This window comes from Mugil cephalus, chromosome 1 (assembly GCF_022458985.1).
Source record: "Mugil cephalus isolate CIBA_MC_2020 chromosome 1, CIBA_Mcephalus_1.1, whole genome shotgun sequence".
NCBI classification, from domain to species: Eukaryota; Metazoa; Chordata; class Actinopteri; order Mugiliformes; family Mugilidae; genus Mugil; species Mugil cephalus.
In genome coordinates this window covers 20973585-20992243 of record NC_061770.1, presented here as the reverse complement: position 1 = coordinate 20992243, position 18659 = coordinate 20973585, and the positions used below count along the sequence as shown (strand labels likewise).

Genomic DNA, 18659 nt, shown 5'->3' with positions numbered 1-18659 from the left:
AGAAAGCATGACAGCCTGCATGAATGAGAGAGACCAAGAGTCATTAAAATCAATTCGGTCCCTGACTGTGTCAAAGACAGTGCCCTTGACACAGTCACTTCGGTCCACTGCAGCTCTGCAGCGGAGTCCCATCAGTGGCTACTGTCGGCCACGGATTGACCAACATTTCATTATCAACCAACAGAAACGCTCCTCACACTGGACTGAGCCAAACAACAGGAAGCAGTGACAGCAATGGAACAGAAACAGATGGTGGGAAGGTTAAATCAAAATAGTTTTTTTATCATTATTTCCCTAAACTAAGCTCATATACTCTAAAAACAGTTGGGTTAAAAAATAATCCAACCTATAACTCAGCGATGGCACAGAACATGTGCTGGGTTATTTTGAAGTGCTTGGGTTGACCCATTCAACCAGTATCCTGGGTTGCTCATTTGACCCAACACAATGAGTTAAAGTTACCCCATTCAGGGATTAAAAATAACCCCCACACTGAGTTATTTCATTGCATTACTACTTTTACTGCTTTTATATGTATTAATAATAATAATTATAAATGTTATAATAATAAATGTGTAATTTATTGTGATTTGTAAAATCAAACTTAAATAAAGGCCTTTTATTTAATATCATTTTCAATGACAAACATAGTGTAAAAATCACATTCAGAACTAAAGAAATTAAAACAAATAAATATTAATTAAGTTTAGATCAGAAACAACATTTCCAAATCAAAACTCGCACAGTTTTTTTTCTAGTTAAGGAGCTACATTCAATATCAAGGGGTCAGTAACACCAGTAACACAACTGCATCATAAGATATAAAAATACCAGATTCTTCTTTTGTTTTAGTGATTTATAATCCTCCTCCTACTTCTGCCTCCTCCATCTTCTTCTCTTCCTTGTTCCTCCTTCTCCTCCACTCCGTTTTTTTACTTGTCATCTCTTATTCATCATTTCTGTCGAAATTATATGACAAATGTAACATGATAGCTAGCGCTAGCTAACGTGAACTGTACTGTTTATTATGCTACGTTATTTAATATAAGTTTGTGTTAGTTAGTTACAGAGCGCTAGCTTAATTTAATGAGTAAAACAGTTGCTATCTTAACTTTAAAGCATGATTGTGAATTATATTCGCTATTAAAACTGTGCGTAAATATTCAATTTAACCAACCAGAAAAGTCTTGTGTCTGTGGTTTGTCTTCTCTCTCCTTCTGTCCAGTCACTCAGATCCAGACAAAACCAGATTTAAACAATAAATGAGAATGAATGAACCAGGAGTTGGGTCAAATAAACCCAACCAGGTGTTCAGGTATAAATGAACCCTTTTCAACCCCATTAACCCAACGCAAAACAACCCAGAAATGTTTTTATAGTACCACAAATAACCCAGACATATGACCCAGCATGAACAACCCAGAAATGCGCTTTCAGAAACAACCCATTTTAAGAGTTTACAGTGATACAGTGGAAGTTAAGTACACTCACAGCGAGGAAGAATATTGAAAATGACAAGTGGATTTCTCTTGAAGTTGGTCTAATCACTCAGAAATGCTTCATATAAAAAAAAAATAAAAAATCAACAGACATTCTGTAAGAATGAGGAGGCAGCCGCTCTCCTCATCCTGCAGCACAACATCTCCACAGGTGCAAAATAACAAGTGCTGACTGCTGGTTAATGATGGTGGCAGCCTGTCTGTCTGACGTGACATGTAACAGGAATTATCCCAGCACTTCTGCCGGACACATCTGTCACAGGATGCTGGAAAACAACTGCTGCCCCTCTCCACTTTACTTTGACATGACAGGCTTTTTTCCCCTGTTTTTTAACAATGGAACACGTTTTTATATGTTGTTTACACCTCTTCTAAACTTATATAAATGAATTGAATTCAGTGGAAAAGTTGATTAAGCGTCTCTCAGATTATTCTGGAGCAAAGCATCCCCCCTGACCTGCCGCATGCCTCCAAAACGACCGCATGAAATTGGACCAAACACAGTCAACCATTTTTTTTTTTTTTTTTTTTTCTTTTTCGGACAAACAGCCGCAACTATATTCCCAATGGATTTGACAAGTGGCGCCTGCCATCACATCAGCGCAGTCTAAATGTTAACGCACAATCTCTGCAACGAGATAAGTTGGAAAAACACACTACCAGCAGCAGACAGGACTCAGAGCATATAATCACTTGGATTAAGCAGACATCCAGAGAATAAACCAAACCGGCGCTCTCGCCCCCTCTCTAGCAGCGCTCCAACTCTCCTCCTGCGCTCCGAGGTTTATTCTTTTTCTTTTTTTTTATTTTATTTTTACCTTCAGACTGTTCATCTGCTTCTTGCATCCTCGAATCCACATTGGAAAAAATCCGTTTTAAATCCAACTCCTCGTTGGAAAAACCATCCAAGAGGTGTCGGTGGCGCGGACCTGAGCGGAGCCGTCAACCTGAATCATAAAATGTTTCCCGAGCGCGGACCGTGAGAGGAGCGCCGAGCATTTTGTCGCCACATCCGGGTGCCTGCCTGCAGATTCACGGCGCATCCGAGAGGACCGACGCGCAGGCAGCGGCAGTCAATCCGCTGCTGTCAGTTATTCTCGGTGTCCCCGGGGGGACGCACGGATCACAACAAGTTGGAGAGACCACGGACGCAACTCTGTGCTGAACCCACGCGGAGGAACAACCCGGAAATGCACCTGTTGCTGCTACCTTTAGGGAAACTTCCCCCCAAAAAGAATGGAGCACCTCAACAAGAACGGGAAGATTAAGGCCAAATGCTTTCAGACACACGTTATATCTGTGTTTGAGAATTGAAATAAAGAATGCTTTACAAGAGATACTTTAAAAACAGCTATAAATCCAACAAGGCCTGTAAATTAAAACCTCATCTGACTAAAAGTGAAAACAACATTTCATCCAGACTGGGCCAACCACATTACAAAAGCCTTTTCCTTCCATGCTGAAGTTTAGTGCTCAAGTGGAAGCCATTACATAGTCCATGATATAGTTATGATGCAAAAGAAACCAGATCAGTAGAGCTGGATAACTTTACTTTACTTTCCTCAACCAGGAAAATGTCCAGACTGCAGGACAAACACCAGAAACATCCCTGTCCCTATCCCTCCGGTTAAACCCCTAAAGACATGTGCAGGCCCTTGTACTCACCCCTCAGGGGTCTTGCTCTTATAATGAACGGCATCCCGTGTCACCTTGCTCTTCTCTCGGGCCTCATAGTTATGTTTTTCTGCCCTCGCGCCGCAGTGTTTCAAGAGGAAATGATTCGTCGGAGCTGTGCTGTGCTGGAAGGTTACCAGTGATTGGATTACCTGTGCCTGCATGCAGGATAACAGTTTCACAGTAGCGAGTAATCCTCCGATTATAATCCCTTCTCCAATGTTCCCTTAACCGAGACAGGTGAGGCAAGTGGTTGTGTCTCAACTGGGCCAAATGATAAACATTCTGAGTTTGTATATGTGTAAAAGTTTCAAAAATGTTCTATCCACAGACGATAAATATACAGCAACAGAGGCCGTCCCAAGACACAGTGACATATATGATAGTACATTGTTATATTTTGTTATTTGTACGTTGTTATTTTGTACTTTTCGTATTTTATCTCGTTGTACCCATTATGGGAGCCACTGCAATGAAACAATTTCCTTGAAGGAACAATAAAGTATTCTGAATTCTTTTTTTTTTTGTCTACTGCCAATATGCTGTTTTCTTAGGGGACGTGAATCCACAAACATCTAAACTTTTGAAGCCTATTGAAATCCTGTGAATAGAATTAAACATCAGCATAAACTCAACAAGATAAAATAATGTATTGCAAGTTCACTCCTTGCAAAGATTCTCAGATTTAAGACAAATGTATAAAGTTGACAGAGGGGCAGCGTACTTATGCAACACAAAGATACAGTCTTTGTTTTTTTTCTCTCTTTTGAAAACAAAAATGCATTACAAACTTGTCAAGTTTCTAAACTTCTGTATTTGCAGGTTACCCTTAAAATCTCCAGCATTTAATGAAATCGCTCTCCAGTGTTGCTTAAAGTATATGGTATGATCAGCTGCATTAATCTTATTCAAATCTTATTCAACTCATTGTATTTATCATATTTTATATGATTTAATGTATTGTGACAATTTTTGCGCATAAGACTCATAGTGATTGTCTACAAACATTGTTGCTTAAATTTTAAATATATGTTATGATCACATACATTTATCTTTTTCGATTCATTAGATTTTATAATTTTTTTATGATTTATTTGTATTGTGACGTTGGTTTTTGGGAGGGTTAAGCTCGTTGTGATTTTCTACAAACATTTTGTTTTTTAAGCTGTACTCTAACAAATTGCGAAAGACCTCAGCTTAATCTGGACGGAATAAATCATTTTTTATTATTATTTTTTTATTTTATTTTTTCATTATTCTGTGAATCCTTTTTGACCGACAGCGGATGTTGTAAGTGTCTGCAGAAATCCGTCCGGGCGGAAACAAAAATCATCACATCCAGCAACATATCCAAACAACGTTGCTTAAATTCTAAATATATGTTATGATCACATTCATTAATCTTATTAAATTTATTAGATTTTATTGTGTTTATTCAATATGATTTATTTGTTTTGTGCTGTTGTTTTTAGGGGGGCGGTAAAGCTCATAAAACTCGTCGTAATTTTCCACAAACGTTTTTAAAATTTACTCGAACAAATCACAGATTAATCTGGAAGTAATTAATATATATATATAATATTATTTATTTATTAATTTTTATTAATATTTTTTTTTTTATTAAAACCTTTTTGACAGCGGATGTTATAAGTGTCTGCAGATATCCGTCCGTGCAGGAGCAACAACAATCATCGCATCCAAGATGGAGACCGCAAACCCCGTAAACGCCGGACATATGATGAGCTTGGCAGCTCTGCAGAGACAAGACCCGTACATAAACAAGCTTCTCGATGTTACAGGCCAGGTGGCTCTCTATAACTTCAACTCCAAGGCCAACGAATGGGTACGTTTGTTTATAAAGTCAGCGGTAAATCAGCTTTCTGGAAAACTCTTATGGCTAGCTAAGCGTTAGCATGCTAGCTGTTCGATGGGAACATAAACACCTTCAAACATCGGCCTGTTTTTATTAAACTGCAACTTATCCAGATTATGTTCACCTATTGTGTGTTTTATACTCGTGTCAGTCTGCGGGTGTTTTAAGAACTTGTTTTATAGTAGGATAACAGGGTTGGCTAGCAGCATTAGGTGCGTTTTAGTTAGCATCCGATGGTTTATTTAATAAAATGTCACTTTTCTTTTCAGGAGAAGACGGAAATCGAGGGGACCCTGTTTGTTTATGCGAGGTAAGCGTGCAAAGTGTTGATTAAAAGGTCAACGCGACGACCATTAGCGTTGTTTACGTGTTTGCGAGTTTCTTTGCGCTGTCATTGGCCTAATGCGCACACGTGTGTAGGTGCAGGCCGCAGTCTTTGTAAACAAACATCAAGTTAACTTCGCGTGATTGTGTCTGTCCTCGCGGTTTTGACACGGAGAGAAAACCACAAACTGATTAATTGGGATAAATCATTTGATGCGTAATATATGCTTCTGCGTTAAATTAACGCAGAGGCTCTTGCGTAAACCACAATCTGCGCGCAGATCTCTCCGCTTAGCCTGATGTCGACCACCCCAGAAATGATAACTACCCCTGCAAAGATGCAGAGCGCAAGAGTTGTGATTGGTGCGCTTGGTTGTTGTTGTTTATTTCCGCTTGAGTATTTCTGGCTGCTTCTCCATCTCCAAAATTTGCAAATTGAATATTTATATGACTCATGTTCTGCAAAATTTGACCACAATTTCAGTGAAAGTTTCAGCCACCATTGTGAAAGTGAAGCAGGAAGTACTGATGAGTGCACAACGCTGGCGGAGGGTCCATGTGTAGCCCTGCACAGTTATAAATTATGGATTACACAGTGATTTACGTTTTACTTCTGTTCTTGGTGGCGAACATTTTTTTTAAAAAAACTTTTTGAAAAATTGTATAATTTGTTATATTGTTAATGAAGTATTCAGTATTGGCTTGATCTTTTGTAGTTATTTATTTTAGATATGCCATAAACCAAGGCCATGTTCCTAGTAAAATACACGATAACACTCAGGCAAAAGCTGCACAGAAACAGCAACAACACTACGTTTATAAAAATAGAAAAGTTTCCTGGAGACGCGTTGATGTAAAAAAAAAAATATTCCAGATAGTGCTACAGAGTTTGTGTCGTTGGATGACTACCTCATTTCTGTAGCAGAGAACACTATGCTGATGCACGCATGATCTAAGAGAATACAAAAAAAGATAAGAAAAGCTTTTGTGAATCTCCTGGGGTGAAAATTTTGCTAACTTAAAGACCAGATCAGGACTCGAATTGACTGATACTAAATATTAAACGATCGATATAGGATCGAGAGGGCAAAATGAACTGATCAGGATATCCCTACTATTCAGAATATTAGTTTTGTTGGGGACAAACATGGTTTCCTAGTGGTTGTTCATTAAAAACAATTAATATGTAGGACACAAGATGATAAGTGTGATCTTAAGTGTAGTTTGTTCTTCATCCATTTAAGGTCGGCCTCCCCTCGCCATGGCTTCACCATCATGAACCGACTGAGTACAGAGAACCTTGTGGAGCCGATAAATAAAGACCTGGAGTTCCAGCTGCAGGATCCCTTCTTGCTCTACAGAAATGGCAACTGTGAGTACTTTAGTAGAAAAGAAACACTGACATATTTCTGTATGCGGTCGGATACGAATCTAATTTCTACTTTTATCATGAAGCCCTTGTAATAAGCCAAAGAGGGGAGTTGCTGGTGATTCCCTCTCTAGTATCAATCTTCAAACACATTTTAAATCTCACAGTTATAATGTAGAGGAATAACTTGGCAGAGAAAATGCTTACTGGTTTTCGAGGGGATCACAAATGTACAAAAGGCATCTTACAATTATAAAAAAATCCTTGTATGTCAGTCAGAATATTGAGCAGACTTTCCTCCAAATTACATCTCTGTTTGAACATTTCTGTCCTCAAAGACAGAATAAAGTGTCACAGAATTTTACATGCCACACAGATCTTAGAAAGTGTAAAGTAGACGGCTGTTTTCCAAACCGTGCAAAAGGTGGTGCAAGAAAATTCATTTTCATAGTAAGTAAATTCAAGCCCCAGCAGCAAACAGAGAATTGATGAAATGTTACTTTTTATTCAATGAGTACTGTAACTGTAAATATGCCTGGAGGTGTTTGTTTCCACCCCTTTGTTTGTTTCCAATATGTAGTTTCTCATATATATTTTCTTCTACTTCGGTGTCATTTTTCTGTAAGAATGGACGATGTCCATTAACACATGCAAACCACAGAATATGATAGTACCTCGGAAAATGCCGAACAAACACCTCCCCAGTGTTTTCTGGAACATCTCTTCTCCCTTTTGCGTGAAGTCATTTCGTCGTCTTGGAGCTTGAAGCAGGAAAAGCTTTTCACTCATGGTCTCTCTCTGAACCTGCCAGAACTCAGCAGTTTCAGCTTGGCTCGGTTATTATTCTGCATCAGGTCAAAAGCCAAAAAAAAAAGCCTTACTGGTAGATTTTCCTTTAGTATGTATGTATGTAATATAAGCTGTGTTTAGTCCAGTTGTGTCCTCCAAGTTATATGGAGAGAGTTGAGCAGGAAGCCAGGTAAAATGAAGCCTCATAGGATCCCTCAGATCTTCAGAAAGTAACTGACGGCGCTGCCTCCGAGGTAATCTATTAGGAGTCTGAACAGGAGTTTCATCAAGGCAACGAATAAGGAGTTGGATTGTTTCCCCATTTGTTTGCTGATGAGAAAAAATAGCATGGCGAGGGTCAACGTCAGAGTGGACTGCTCCCCCTTTGGGCTCTGTTTGCCCATCAGCCTGCCCGGTAGGGAAGACATGATGTCGATTCTTGTGCAGCTTCTCCTGTAGCCTCACTTGAGTCCGAGTGAAGTTATCATTTTAATTCCTCAAAGTGGGCAGAGTAGTAGCGTTCCTCAGGCTGTAAAACGGTAAATTCTCTCAAATCCTCTCCTGGTTTTTGTTCATATATTGGTTTATATTCCTCTTCAGTCTGTTTGCTCTTTTCAGGCCGATGATTAGTTTGTTGTTGGACTTTAATTTCTAGAGTCTCCGTTTGTTCTTTATGATCTCGATGATAATAAGACTCCTCCCTCTGAAGAAGAAATGGTGAAGGATGAGTTTGCCCAAGTTTCAATGAAGAGTCCAACACAGGGAGGACCTTGATAGCTTCGCTCCGAGCCTCTTTGAGTACCGGTGAACTCGCTGTTCGAGGCTGATAATAACACTCGGAGTTGGAGGATACTGCTGCAAAGACACCTGTTTACATGGCTCCCTATTTCCCCAAGGAGCAGGTGATGCTGCGGGGAGGTAAACACTCACGTTGCTAGGTTACCGCAGCCTCTTGAGGGTCCGCGAATACGCCGGTGTTTCATCACACATACGCACACAATCAACACAGGAGAACTGTAACGAGCCGTTGTTTTAGCATTAGTTTAGCGTAAATTTCATCAGTTTTTGTGCAAGCAGTAGTAGTTTGAAGTGTTTGAAATGTCTTAAAGTGGACAGGAAAACAACAACAAAAAAAGACTGAGTGGGAGACATTTGGTTAATAGCAGTAGGTTATTGTGCTCAAACTGATCTGATTGTTTTTTTCACAACAGTGGGTATCTACAGTATTTGGTTCTATGATAAGAGGGACTGTCAACGCATCGCTCAGCTGATGGTGAAGTAAGTAAAAATGTTCATATTGTGTGTGTGTGTGTGTGTGTGTGTGTATTTACCTACACCAGCATCTCTCCTTTCCCTTTTTTTTTTTTTTTAAATATAAAATGTCTCTTATGTTCAATTTAATTATTCTTTTACAGGATTGTGAAACAAGAAGCCGACTACGCCCAGAGAAAGTCGCCAGAGAGGGCAGAGCCAAGGAGAACGAATGGTGTCGCAGAACCACGACCCATTGACATCCTGGAGCTGCTCAGCAAGGCCAAGGAGGAATACCAGAGAGTGAGGAGGCTAACACACATGTACACTATATCCAAACTCTGTGTTCTGGCTTAGAAAGCTCACTGCTCGGTTTATAAATTATGATTTATTGACAGTTAATGCAGAGAGTTTAGTTCTATTTTATGAGACTTTAAAGTTCAGTCTTTATCCATTTCTGCCTGTTTGTGTCTGATTGCGTTTTTCTTCTGCTTCTTTTGGCATTTTTGCAAATTTTGATGCTGCATACTGTACTACTGCCCTTCATGGGGTAACGCTATTTAATTCAACCTAACTTTAGTCCAGCCACAACATTAAAACCACTGACAGGAGAAGTGAATAACATCGATTATCTTGTGACAATATATTGTTCTGCTCAGAAACTTAAAGACCTGCCATTAATGTGGATGTTACTTAGACATGTAACACCCACCTAGACCATACCAGACACCCCCCCACCCCACAGGAATGACACTCATTGGTGGCAGCAGCCATCCCCAGCAGGATGCAGCCTGACACAGACACACACACACACAAACTATTTAGGAACAACTCAATTAACCACGAAGACCTGGCGTCCAAAAGATCCAAAAGTATCACATAACATCACGTCTGTCTCTTAAATACTGACTGAGACCAGTTCCTATGTCAGAATTAACATAGTCACACAAACGCATATCAGAGATTACAGTGGTTAAAAAAAAAACAGAAACAAAAACAGCAAAAAAAACGTGGGATTACTTCAGGTGCAGGGGCGTTTTGTTTCATATCCTGTTTATGGTCTATATTTATCCTCTGGCTCTTTTGTAAAATGAAAAATACTGTTTAGTTTAATGAAATGTGTGTCTCTGTGTGACTCGCAGGCCCAGGCAGGTGAAACAGATGTGTCGACAGAACCGAACATGAAAGGATCCATCAGCGTTACAGATCATGTCCACGGTACACCTCAACCTGAAAAGGTACAAACACGCTTCACGGCAAGATGTGAGATTATCGGAGCTCCACCATTTATTCATTATATACAGTACATCTCTGCACTTTGAAGGCTTTGTCATCCTCTCCACTCCTACACACTGAGACTGTGGAGGAGGACAGTGAGGAGTGCAGATATGTTTGTTTTATTATTTTTTTTATTCCAGGTGTCACTGTCAAACTCGTACATGGTGAATATTTACTGTATGTGGTGTCTGGCAGCAGATGAAGCTACAGAAGATCTTTTACATGTTGAAGATGATTTTTCTAGGATTTTAATGAAGAAGAGTGGAGCACGGCCTCTTTATGCACAGAACTAGGTTGTTTAAGGATTATGGCTCTGGACAGATGCTTTACAGATGTTTAATTATGGTTTATCGTTTCAATAGAACAAAGTTTTTTGTTGACGCCGTCATATTGGCAGGAAAAGTGAGGAAAATGAACGGTGCCAGCGCTGATTTCAGACTGATTTTCAGACAGCACTTTGAACAGATACAAAATTACCAGTACAAGGCAAAACTCAACAGGTTACATATCACGGACTCTTATCATTCCTCAGTGAGCTTTTATTTTTATTATTATTATTATTTTTTGAGCACTAAAACAGCCAGTGGGGACAATGTTCCTGACCTGTAGTGTCCAGATACATAGAAATATCTCATTAACGTTCCTTCATCCTAGTCTGGAGTCACTGAAAGCGTTCAAGAGAGTCAGACTTCCTGATGTACGTCCAGTTTTTTGGTTAAAAACAGCATCTCTTCGTCATAACAGCAGCATAATGTAACAAGCTGAATAGTCTCCATTATATGCCAATCTTTTATGACGTTAACGCAGTTAAAATGAACGTCTAAATGCACCACAACATTAACACCAAATTATTCCTTTGTGTATTTATTATACTTTGTAACATAATCACAATACAAGTAACTGTTTAACCCTCTTTGAACAATTAAACTCTTTTGTTTCAGTTATAATGTAAAAAGCTGAACAGACCTACATTAAATGAGGGGCTTCGATGCTGTTTTTATTGAATAATGACGAGCTCTGACGTCGTGTCTTTCCTCCTCCACAGAGCGCTCACACAGTGGTGAAGCAGATCACGGTTGAGGAGCTCTTTGGCTCATCTCTCCCTAAGGACCCCTCTCTACCCACCATGCCTGCGCAGATCACCTCTGCTCCCACTGACCCCTCGGCCGCCTACGTACAGAAACAGCCGTATCATACAGCGGTCCACCAAAGCCCACTCCTTACCCCTCAGCTTGCACCCCAAGATCCTGGGTCCAACCAGCGGCACCAAGCTCCCGGTCTTCTCCCTGCTCCTTACACTCTACACCCTAGTCCTGTTTTCCAGTCAGTGGTCCCCAGGTCAGACCCCCAGGCTCACTGCTCAGCCTCCCCCCTCATGGTGCCTCCAGCCGGCACAGAGCACCGTGCTGCTCCGCCTGGCCCCTCGGCGCCTCCACCGGCTCCGTCCGCCTACTTGGGACAGGAGATCCTGAGCACGCTCAAAGCTCCAGTGCCGTCCGTAAATTCGGACATCCACAAACCCATCCTCGCTCCCAACTTCCTGCCGAGCACCCTGGTTCCACCCCACAGCTTCCAGGAGCCCATGGGGAAACCCATTCTGCAGCACAGCAGCGACATGGATGTTTTCACTCAGCCCCCAAACCTGATCAAGCCGATGTCGGTGAGTTCAGCTGTTCATTAGTGTATGAATTAGATTGTAATGTAAGCTCATTTGGCTGCTCTTGTGTCATTTCTCCTCCGTCATCTCTTGTTTTTCTCGTTCTATTCTCAGGCTGTCCCCATGAGTCCAGGTCTGGCTGTTCCAGGGTCGGGGATTTCTGTGCTGCTGTCCCCCAGTGCCTTCCAGCAGGCTATCAATAAGAAAACGGCAGCAGCGGCAGCGGCAGCAGCAGCACCTCCTGCCCCCTCCGAGTCCTCCTCTGCCTGTGGAGCAGCTGTGGAGCCTCCAGTCATTCACTGCAGTAAAACACAGCTACAGGAGACTCTGATACACCTCATCAAGGTATACAGCATTTGTTTGCATGCACATGCATTTTCTCCTGTCATGTCCAGCTTCTACTCTGTGAATGGTCAGAAATTGCGTGAAAGTGGGCGTGGTTACTGCAGAAGAGTGCTATCAGTTACTCTGTGAGCTCCCAGATGCTAATCGATGATCGCTAGTCTCTCTTGGGTAGAGTTCGGCATGATGGCAGACATCCAAGCATAATAAGAAAAGTGCCTTTCGTTGTCTGTCCCACGATGCTTAAAATAAATACAACTGAGAAGGGGAGGAAGCCACTGTAGCCAGAAGAAGCTACATCCTACATGCATTCATTTAGCAACAATACTCTCCTCTACAGGAGTCTCACGGGCTATCTAAAACAGTAAATTTCTTGGCTTTTAAAAAAATTCTATGCGTTCCCAGATGTTTAATCAAATCGAGTTGTTACCGCCCTTGCTCAATGTAGCCTTCGTGCACTTGTTGCAGGTTGAATAGTCTGCATCTTTTGAGGTGAAGTCCAGTCAAACTTTGCCTTGTGATGTAGCGTGTAGCATTGGCACAGAAATAGAGCTAATTTGACCGGCACTAATTAAAAACTGAGTTAGTGCGTTTACATGTGCACCTTAATTGAGATATGCTCAAAATTCGACTTTCTGAATGCAGTACTTGCCCCAGTTTACATGCAATGGAGAAAATTGAATAACTGATGGGAACATGTCCTCCACCCCCACACTAGGTGGCGATATGTGTCTTTTCACCAGGCCCCCTTTTTCGGTTGACCTATTACGTCACATAATAAACAACTGGAGTCGTTCATGCGGCAGGCCGGGATTTTAAACAACAACAAGATGGATAATAGTTTAGCTTTTTTAATCTCGTATGTAATGTGGTTGTGAAGAATATGCAAAAGCCTTGTCCAGTTAAAGTCCAATTAAGCGTATACATGCCAGACAAAAATTATTTCTAATTGCATTATCTGGCCGTCTTAATCAGATAAGGAGAACTCTGATTTTAATCAGAGTAACGTGTTTACATGCCCTTTAGGTGTTTCTGGCCCTTTAGTTAAGGTCAGATTAAGGCAATAATTCATTTTTTTTTTTCATGTGCATTTAAACGTACTTGGTGGCACAGAAAAGAAACTCTGAAATCTGTGTTGTTTTACCATCTGGTTAACAACCACTTGCGTCAGCACCGGTGCCATTATGGTACCGAGTATCGATACCCATCCGTACTCGTGAAGCATGAATGACCCGACCAGAACAAACATTGTTCTTTAAGTTTAAGAGTAACTATTCACCATTACACTCTCAGTCCATTTCATTAAGTTCACTAGTGCATGATCATTGCAAAGGATGCAACGACTTGTCAGTGCCATAGATAATCTAAAAATCTTCTATGTATTTACTCCTTTAAATTCTAGTAGAGGAAAAAAACAGTCTTCTATGGTAATCTGGTGCCAATTTAAAAAAGAGGCACCACTCCCAGTAATCCCAGATTAATCCCAGTCGATTTTCACTTCACCAGCATCTGTCTCCAGCCAGGAAATGGTTCAATTTACTGGTCATAAAAATGAGACGATGTAATATCTGTAATCAGTCCTGTCTTCTTTTGTCCAGAATGACGCAGACTTCCTCGGTGCCATTCATGATGCTTACCTACAGAGTCTATCCAAGGACTTCAGCAACGTGAAGCTATAGTTTCACATCAACAACCGACAGAGCTACAGCTTTTTATCCCCCCCCCCCAACAGACCGCAGGATCATGGGAGCTGGACGAAGTGCAGCGATGCAGGTTTTGGACACTTCTGACTCTTCAACGTCACCCTTTGTGCTAAAAGTTATTATGGCTCCATTTAATCAGCATCTGGATCAACATCTTATCGCAGTATGAACTTCATAACTTTATGGATACGGTTAGAAACTGCCGGACACTTATTGATGAGGTTTTAGCCGTTAGTGGATAAACTCGTCTGGAGGACGGGGACCACAATGGATTCCTCTCGACCTTCGGGCAGATTATTTTGAAGCTTGAACCTTGTGGGAATAACAGACGCTTCTTCTCTCACTCGTCATGCAGCTTTGGAGTATGATGACATGTGTCTTTCTTGACCAACTGTCCCCTTTTTCTTTTTCTTTTTCTTTTTTTATTACTTATTCCACCTGGAGATAAGGCTGAAGCCTGTATATTTTTGGTAAAGCCACAGAGACGCTGGATAGCCGATACAGTAAGAGTGGCGTTTTGTGTTTGTGCAGCGGTTTATTGAGGAATTCCTTTGAACCTTTTATAAAGAGAAGCACTAAGAAGTCAAACTGATCAATTCCTCTCAGCTGCTTTTTTTTTTTTTTTTTTTTTTTTTTTTAAATGTTACAGACTGTGTTTATACAAACTTGCCTCTTTGCCAGATTTTCTTTCTTCGCATTTCTTTTTTCTCCTCGTGTGTGTCGTCGTCTCTCCTCCACCAGCCGAGCTGAGATGTTATAAGAGGGGAATGTGCAATAGACGACAGTCGCCAAGCCTTTAGGGATACCAGCATTTTTGGGATATTTTAGCACGGTACTGCAGAGCTATGTTTGCGTCAATTTGCGGGTTCAGCATCTATAATTTGAATAGCATGAGCAAAAAAATATGATACATTTTTGGATTCTTGTTTACCATCAGCCCTTTTAATATTAAATGCTTAAAAAAAAAAAAAAGAAAGTAGGAGGAAGTGACGCGCTTTAACAGCTTCAAACGAGTTCAGTTTCACCTCGAACCAACGATGTAAAGTAAAAGCTACCTCTGTTGTCGTTACGTTTTATTTTTCCAAGACATTTTTAAGTCACGTTGACTTAAAAACAAACTTTTTTCTTTTTTTCTTTTTTTTTTTTGCAGTAATATGCTACTGCAGCACGCAAACCCTACAAACTAGAGAACAAAGCACATCTATACGGCCATCGTGTGCAGCACTGAGTGGCTGCTGATTGCAAATAAAGAAAAGCGATCTAATGTACGTCAAAAAATAAAATCAGAGACTCAAGACTTTTCTTTTTTTCCTCTTGTTATCAATTTATTTTAATTTTGGTAAAAAAATATATATATATAAAAGAAAGAGGTTATGGATTTTCACTTTTTTTATATAGATATAAATGTGAAAAAAATCTTCAAAACAAAAATGGCTGAATCTCTGCATCAGTCCTCTTGTCACCTGCGTCATCATGACTTCAGCTCCTGCAAGTTGAATGTATTCATTTCAGCCCTGGTTGTCTTCTGTCTTTAATCGTGTAACTTAAGCTACAAGCCTTTTTTTTTTTTCATTTGGCTAAATTTAGAATGTAAAAAAAAAGAAAAGAAAGACGACATCTGCAGCCGTTTGACCAGATCAGATCAACCCTTTACTTCAGATGTGGGTTTTGTCCCAACACTTGTGTCATGTGTCGGTTTAATAAAGTAAGATCTCTTTTTAATCGCAGTCCCATATTTAAGATTTTAATGTTATTTTATGCTTTGGTATAATTTATCCTTTTGGCCAGAGATGTGAGTTTTGGTAAAGTCTTTGCAAATTACATTATTTTCTATGGTTGATTGTCACTGCGCGTAAATTGGATAATTGTGGATATTTTGTGATATTAAAGATTTGAAATTTAGATGTGTCACTTTTTTTTTTCTTTTTTTTGTAACTTGTTGGAATCCGTTTTTAAGCATAAACTAGGATGTGATTTTTGTTTTTGTGCTTCAATACCAGAGATTTTTTAAATTTTGAAAGGGTCCAGGCGAGCAGCAAAACGCCGCAGAGTAAGCTTGAAAAGAGATTCAAGTTTTACACGTCATCCTACCTCTGCAATTTTGAAGGTAATATGCTAACGCTAACTCTAACTAGCCTGAGCTGTAAGCCTGATGTTAATAATGATGTTAATAATCCATTGTTTTTGCAACTCCTTGTCCTTGGGAAAGGTCTGGAAACTTAAGACTGAGCTTGATGTTGCGGCAAACAGCAGTCGTGGCTTGAATTGCTGTCTTTTTGTTTTAGAAAAGACACTTCAGTCTGTTTACAGGTCGTTTGGTATTACATAACATAAATTTTAAAAAATAGCTAAAACCAGAGCAGTTTAGATTAGTTTTTTCTGATTAACGAAACAACAAGGACAGTTTTGATTGCAGTCTATGGTAGCGATCTGTGGTAATCGGAAGTTTACAACCATCCTGACATTTCAACAGAAACACGTCATCATCTCTTGTGCATAGAACCGGTTGGTCTCAGCTGTGGCTCTGGCCTGTGGGTCAGGGGATTGCCATGGCAACTTGAGGTGGTTGTCAATGACGACAGTAGCGCGCTGGGCCGGGACAGAGAGAAAAGGGCGTTTTTTCTCCCTCTGTGCTGGTCTCACATTTGGGCTTATTGTGACAAAATGGTAGCTTCTATCAGAAAAACACGCAGACCGTGGGCGTCGTAAGATCTTCCTGAAGACTTTGATATGTTTTTTAGTCCTTCTATAGTAAATATTTTGAAGACATGTGTGACTTTAAAACAGGGGTCCCTTCTGCTTCTCTCAGAAAATCTTTACATTACAGTCAATGGAGAGCAGACAGCACTCAGAGGCTCACAGTTCAAATTCTGTACGTCTCATTGTTTTGACAAGAACTTTGTGAGAGACACAACAAGTTTGTCTACAATTGTGGAAAAAGAAAAAGAGAAAAGTTTCAGACAGCATCCCACACTCTGGCTGATGGCGTCACCCACTCTAGCGCAATACACACCCATCTCAAGATTTCTCCAAAAATGATCATGGTCATTGAACAGTGATTGATCAAAAACTATATGACCTATCAAAACGTGGATCAATACACCAATACACAAGACTTGTGTGTACAGTTTAAAGTTTAAATGAAGTCTCTAGGTGAAAGTATGCATGAGCAGTAGACGTTTGAAAAACTCTCTTTTTGCTCTTTTTGTTTTTTGCCCGTCCCACTCAGTTCAGTGGAATTTGTTTTGCAGTTTTTTGTGACTTATGTTAGGAAAAAAAATTGTATTTCGATCACAATCAAGCCGCATGTTTTGATATATAACTCATCCTACGGGAAGGGAAAAAATAAGAAGAAACACGCAGTATAACAGTAGTGGTTCTTAGCTCAGGAGACAAGTGCAGTTTGTTCGTTTGAGCACCAGATGTCACCATTTACTTATGGTACATTAGAGAGAGTCTGGTCAATTCAATCCTACAGTGTAACCCTGTAGAGTGGATGTGCTATGTTGAAATAAATCGCTTATTTTCACCATTAACAGGCCTATAAATGTAATTTCCAACATCTGTCAATATGTAAAAGGCCCTCACTTAAATATCTTAAATGAGCCTGAAAAATGCTTTGTAGCCCAATAGACTCATTAGTCACAGAGCTGTGTTTACACTTCGCTTCTCCTCAGTCTCTGTGTTCATCCATCACCGTTAAAAGTTTAAAATTACTTAGAAAAAATACAAATACTCAGAAATAGTAAAAATGTCGTTAAGTATTATCATTATAGCATTAGCACACTAGCCATAATGACTTAGTAGTAACCGAGGTAAAGTCACGTGTCAATTAAATTTTTCTATCTACATGGACATAAATAACATTCACCCAGCTATTTATAAAGTGGTGTTGGGCGTTTTTGAGATCAAGGTTCACATTAATGTTGGCATGACTTTATTTTTCTCACATAATAGGGAGAAATCAGCTGACATCCAGTTCTTCCTTTTAATCGTCTGCTTCCATACCTTTCTCCGTTTTTGGTGGAGTTTCATGGCGCCCATGAAACACGTGACCAGCTCAGAACCAATCAGCGTAGAGGGATAGCTCAGGTCCATTCAATAGATGACCAGACTATCTCTAATATACGGATAATTAGTATAACATCACATACACATGTCCTGACAGTAGACAAAGAGAACCAAAGCCAACAAACGAAACTGAAATATTATTTTTATGTATTTGATTATTAGGGAAAAAAAGACCATATTACATATCTGTGAGGATTACAAGTTAATTTCAAGAGCGAAGTGTTTCTGTCATCTCCAGTTTTCTAAACATCTCGTGGACAAGCCAGGAGACTGTTGAGAAAATGTTTTGTGGAAAGATGAGTCCAAAGTAGAATAGTTTGCTTTAAAATGAGAGGCGTCATGTTTTGGGATGAAACAACACTGTATTCCAGCACCAGACCCCCATCCTGTCCATGAAACATGGGGGCCTGTTTATATATGTGGGACATGTAGCGAAAACAACGAGCACAGGTACACAAGTCATGCTACAAAGGATCTAACAGGGAAAAAAATGAATGTTTTGGAATGGACGTCAAAGTCCTGTAGAAATGTCGTGGAAGACCTGAAGCAAGTAGCTCATGTGAGGAAACACACCAACATCTCAGAAGTGAGGTGGTTCTGTACTGATGTATGGGCTAAAATTCCTCCAAGGTGCTGTTTCGTTTCATTTAGTTGGTTCCTAAGGAGGTCACAACAAACACCGAAAACAGTGCTTCACTTACTTTTGCATCTTCAAGATATGTTTTCATTTTCTTAAATAAATACATTCACATGTATAATATTTCAGTTTCATTTGTTTGATCAGGTTCTCGTTTCCTCTGAAAACTCTGGAGGTGCAAAAAACATTTCA

At 40.0% G+C, this 18659-nt stretch overlaps 2 protein-coding genes across 10 annotated transcripts in view; one reads left to right on the top strand and one right to left on the bottom strand.

Moving 5' to 3' along the window:
• The window catches only part of cacna1db (calcium channel, voltage-dependent, L type, alpha 1D subunit, b), a 100388-nt gene extending 96778 nt beyond the window's left edge, over positions 1–3610 (bottom strand). For 4 of the 9 annotated variants that reach the window (XM_047573658.1, XM_047573634.1, XM_047573645.1 and 1 more), the window contains exon 1: positions 3165–3610. In XM_047573658.1, the coding sequence (XP_047429614.1) occupies positions 3165–3198 (34 nt within the window). In that variant the 5' untranslated portion in view covers positions 3199–3610. The other 5 variants (XM_047573667.1, XM_047573686.1, XM_047573700.1 and 2 more) reach the window with 2 other exon arrangements.
• A 1255-nt stretch (positions 3611–4865) lies between these two features.
• On the top strand, positions 4866–15661 carry dcp1a (decapping mRNA 1A). The gene is made up of 9 exons (XM_047576776.1): positions 4866–5016; positions 5316–5356; positions 6615–6742; positions 8740–8806; positions 8944–9082; positions 9922–10017; positions 11103–11717; positions 11829–12059; positions 13655–15661. Exons 1-9 carry the CDS (start codon positions 4876–4878, stop codon positions 13733–13735), a joined length of 1539 nt encoding a protein of 512 aa, XP_047432732.1. The 5' UTR covers positions 4866–4875; the 3' UTR covers positions 13736–15661.
• Positions 15662–18659: the final 2998 nt, after the last annotated feature.

Coding starts and splice junctions, on each gene's coding strand:
- dcp1a (XM_047576776.1), top strand. CDS start 4,876: ATGGAGACCGCAAACCCCGTAAACGCCGGACATATGATGAGCTTGGCA. Junction 5,017..5,315: donor ACTCCAAGGCCAACGAATGG/GTACGTTTGTTT, acceptor TTTTCTTTTCAG/GAGAAGACGGAAATCGAGGG. Junction 10,018..11,102: donor GTACACCTCAACCTGAAAAG/GTACAAACACGC, acceptor CCTCCTCCACAG/AGCGCTCACACAGTGGTGAA.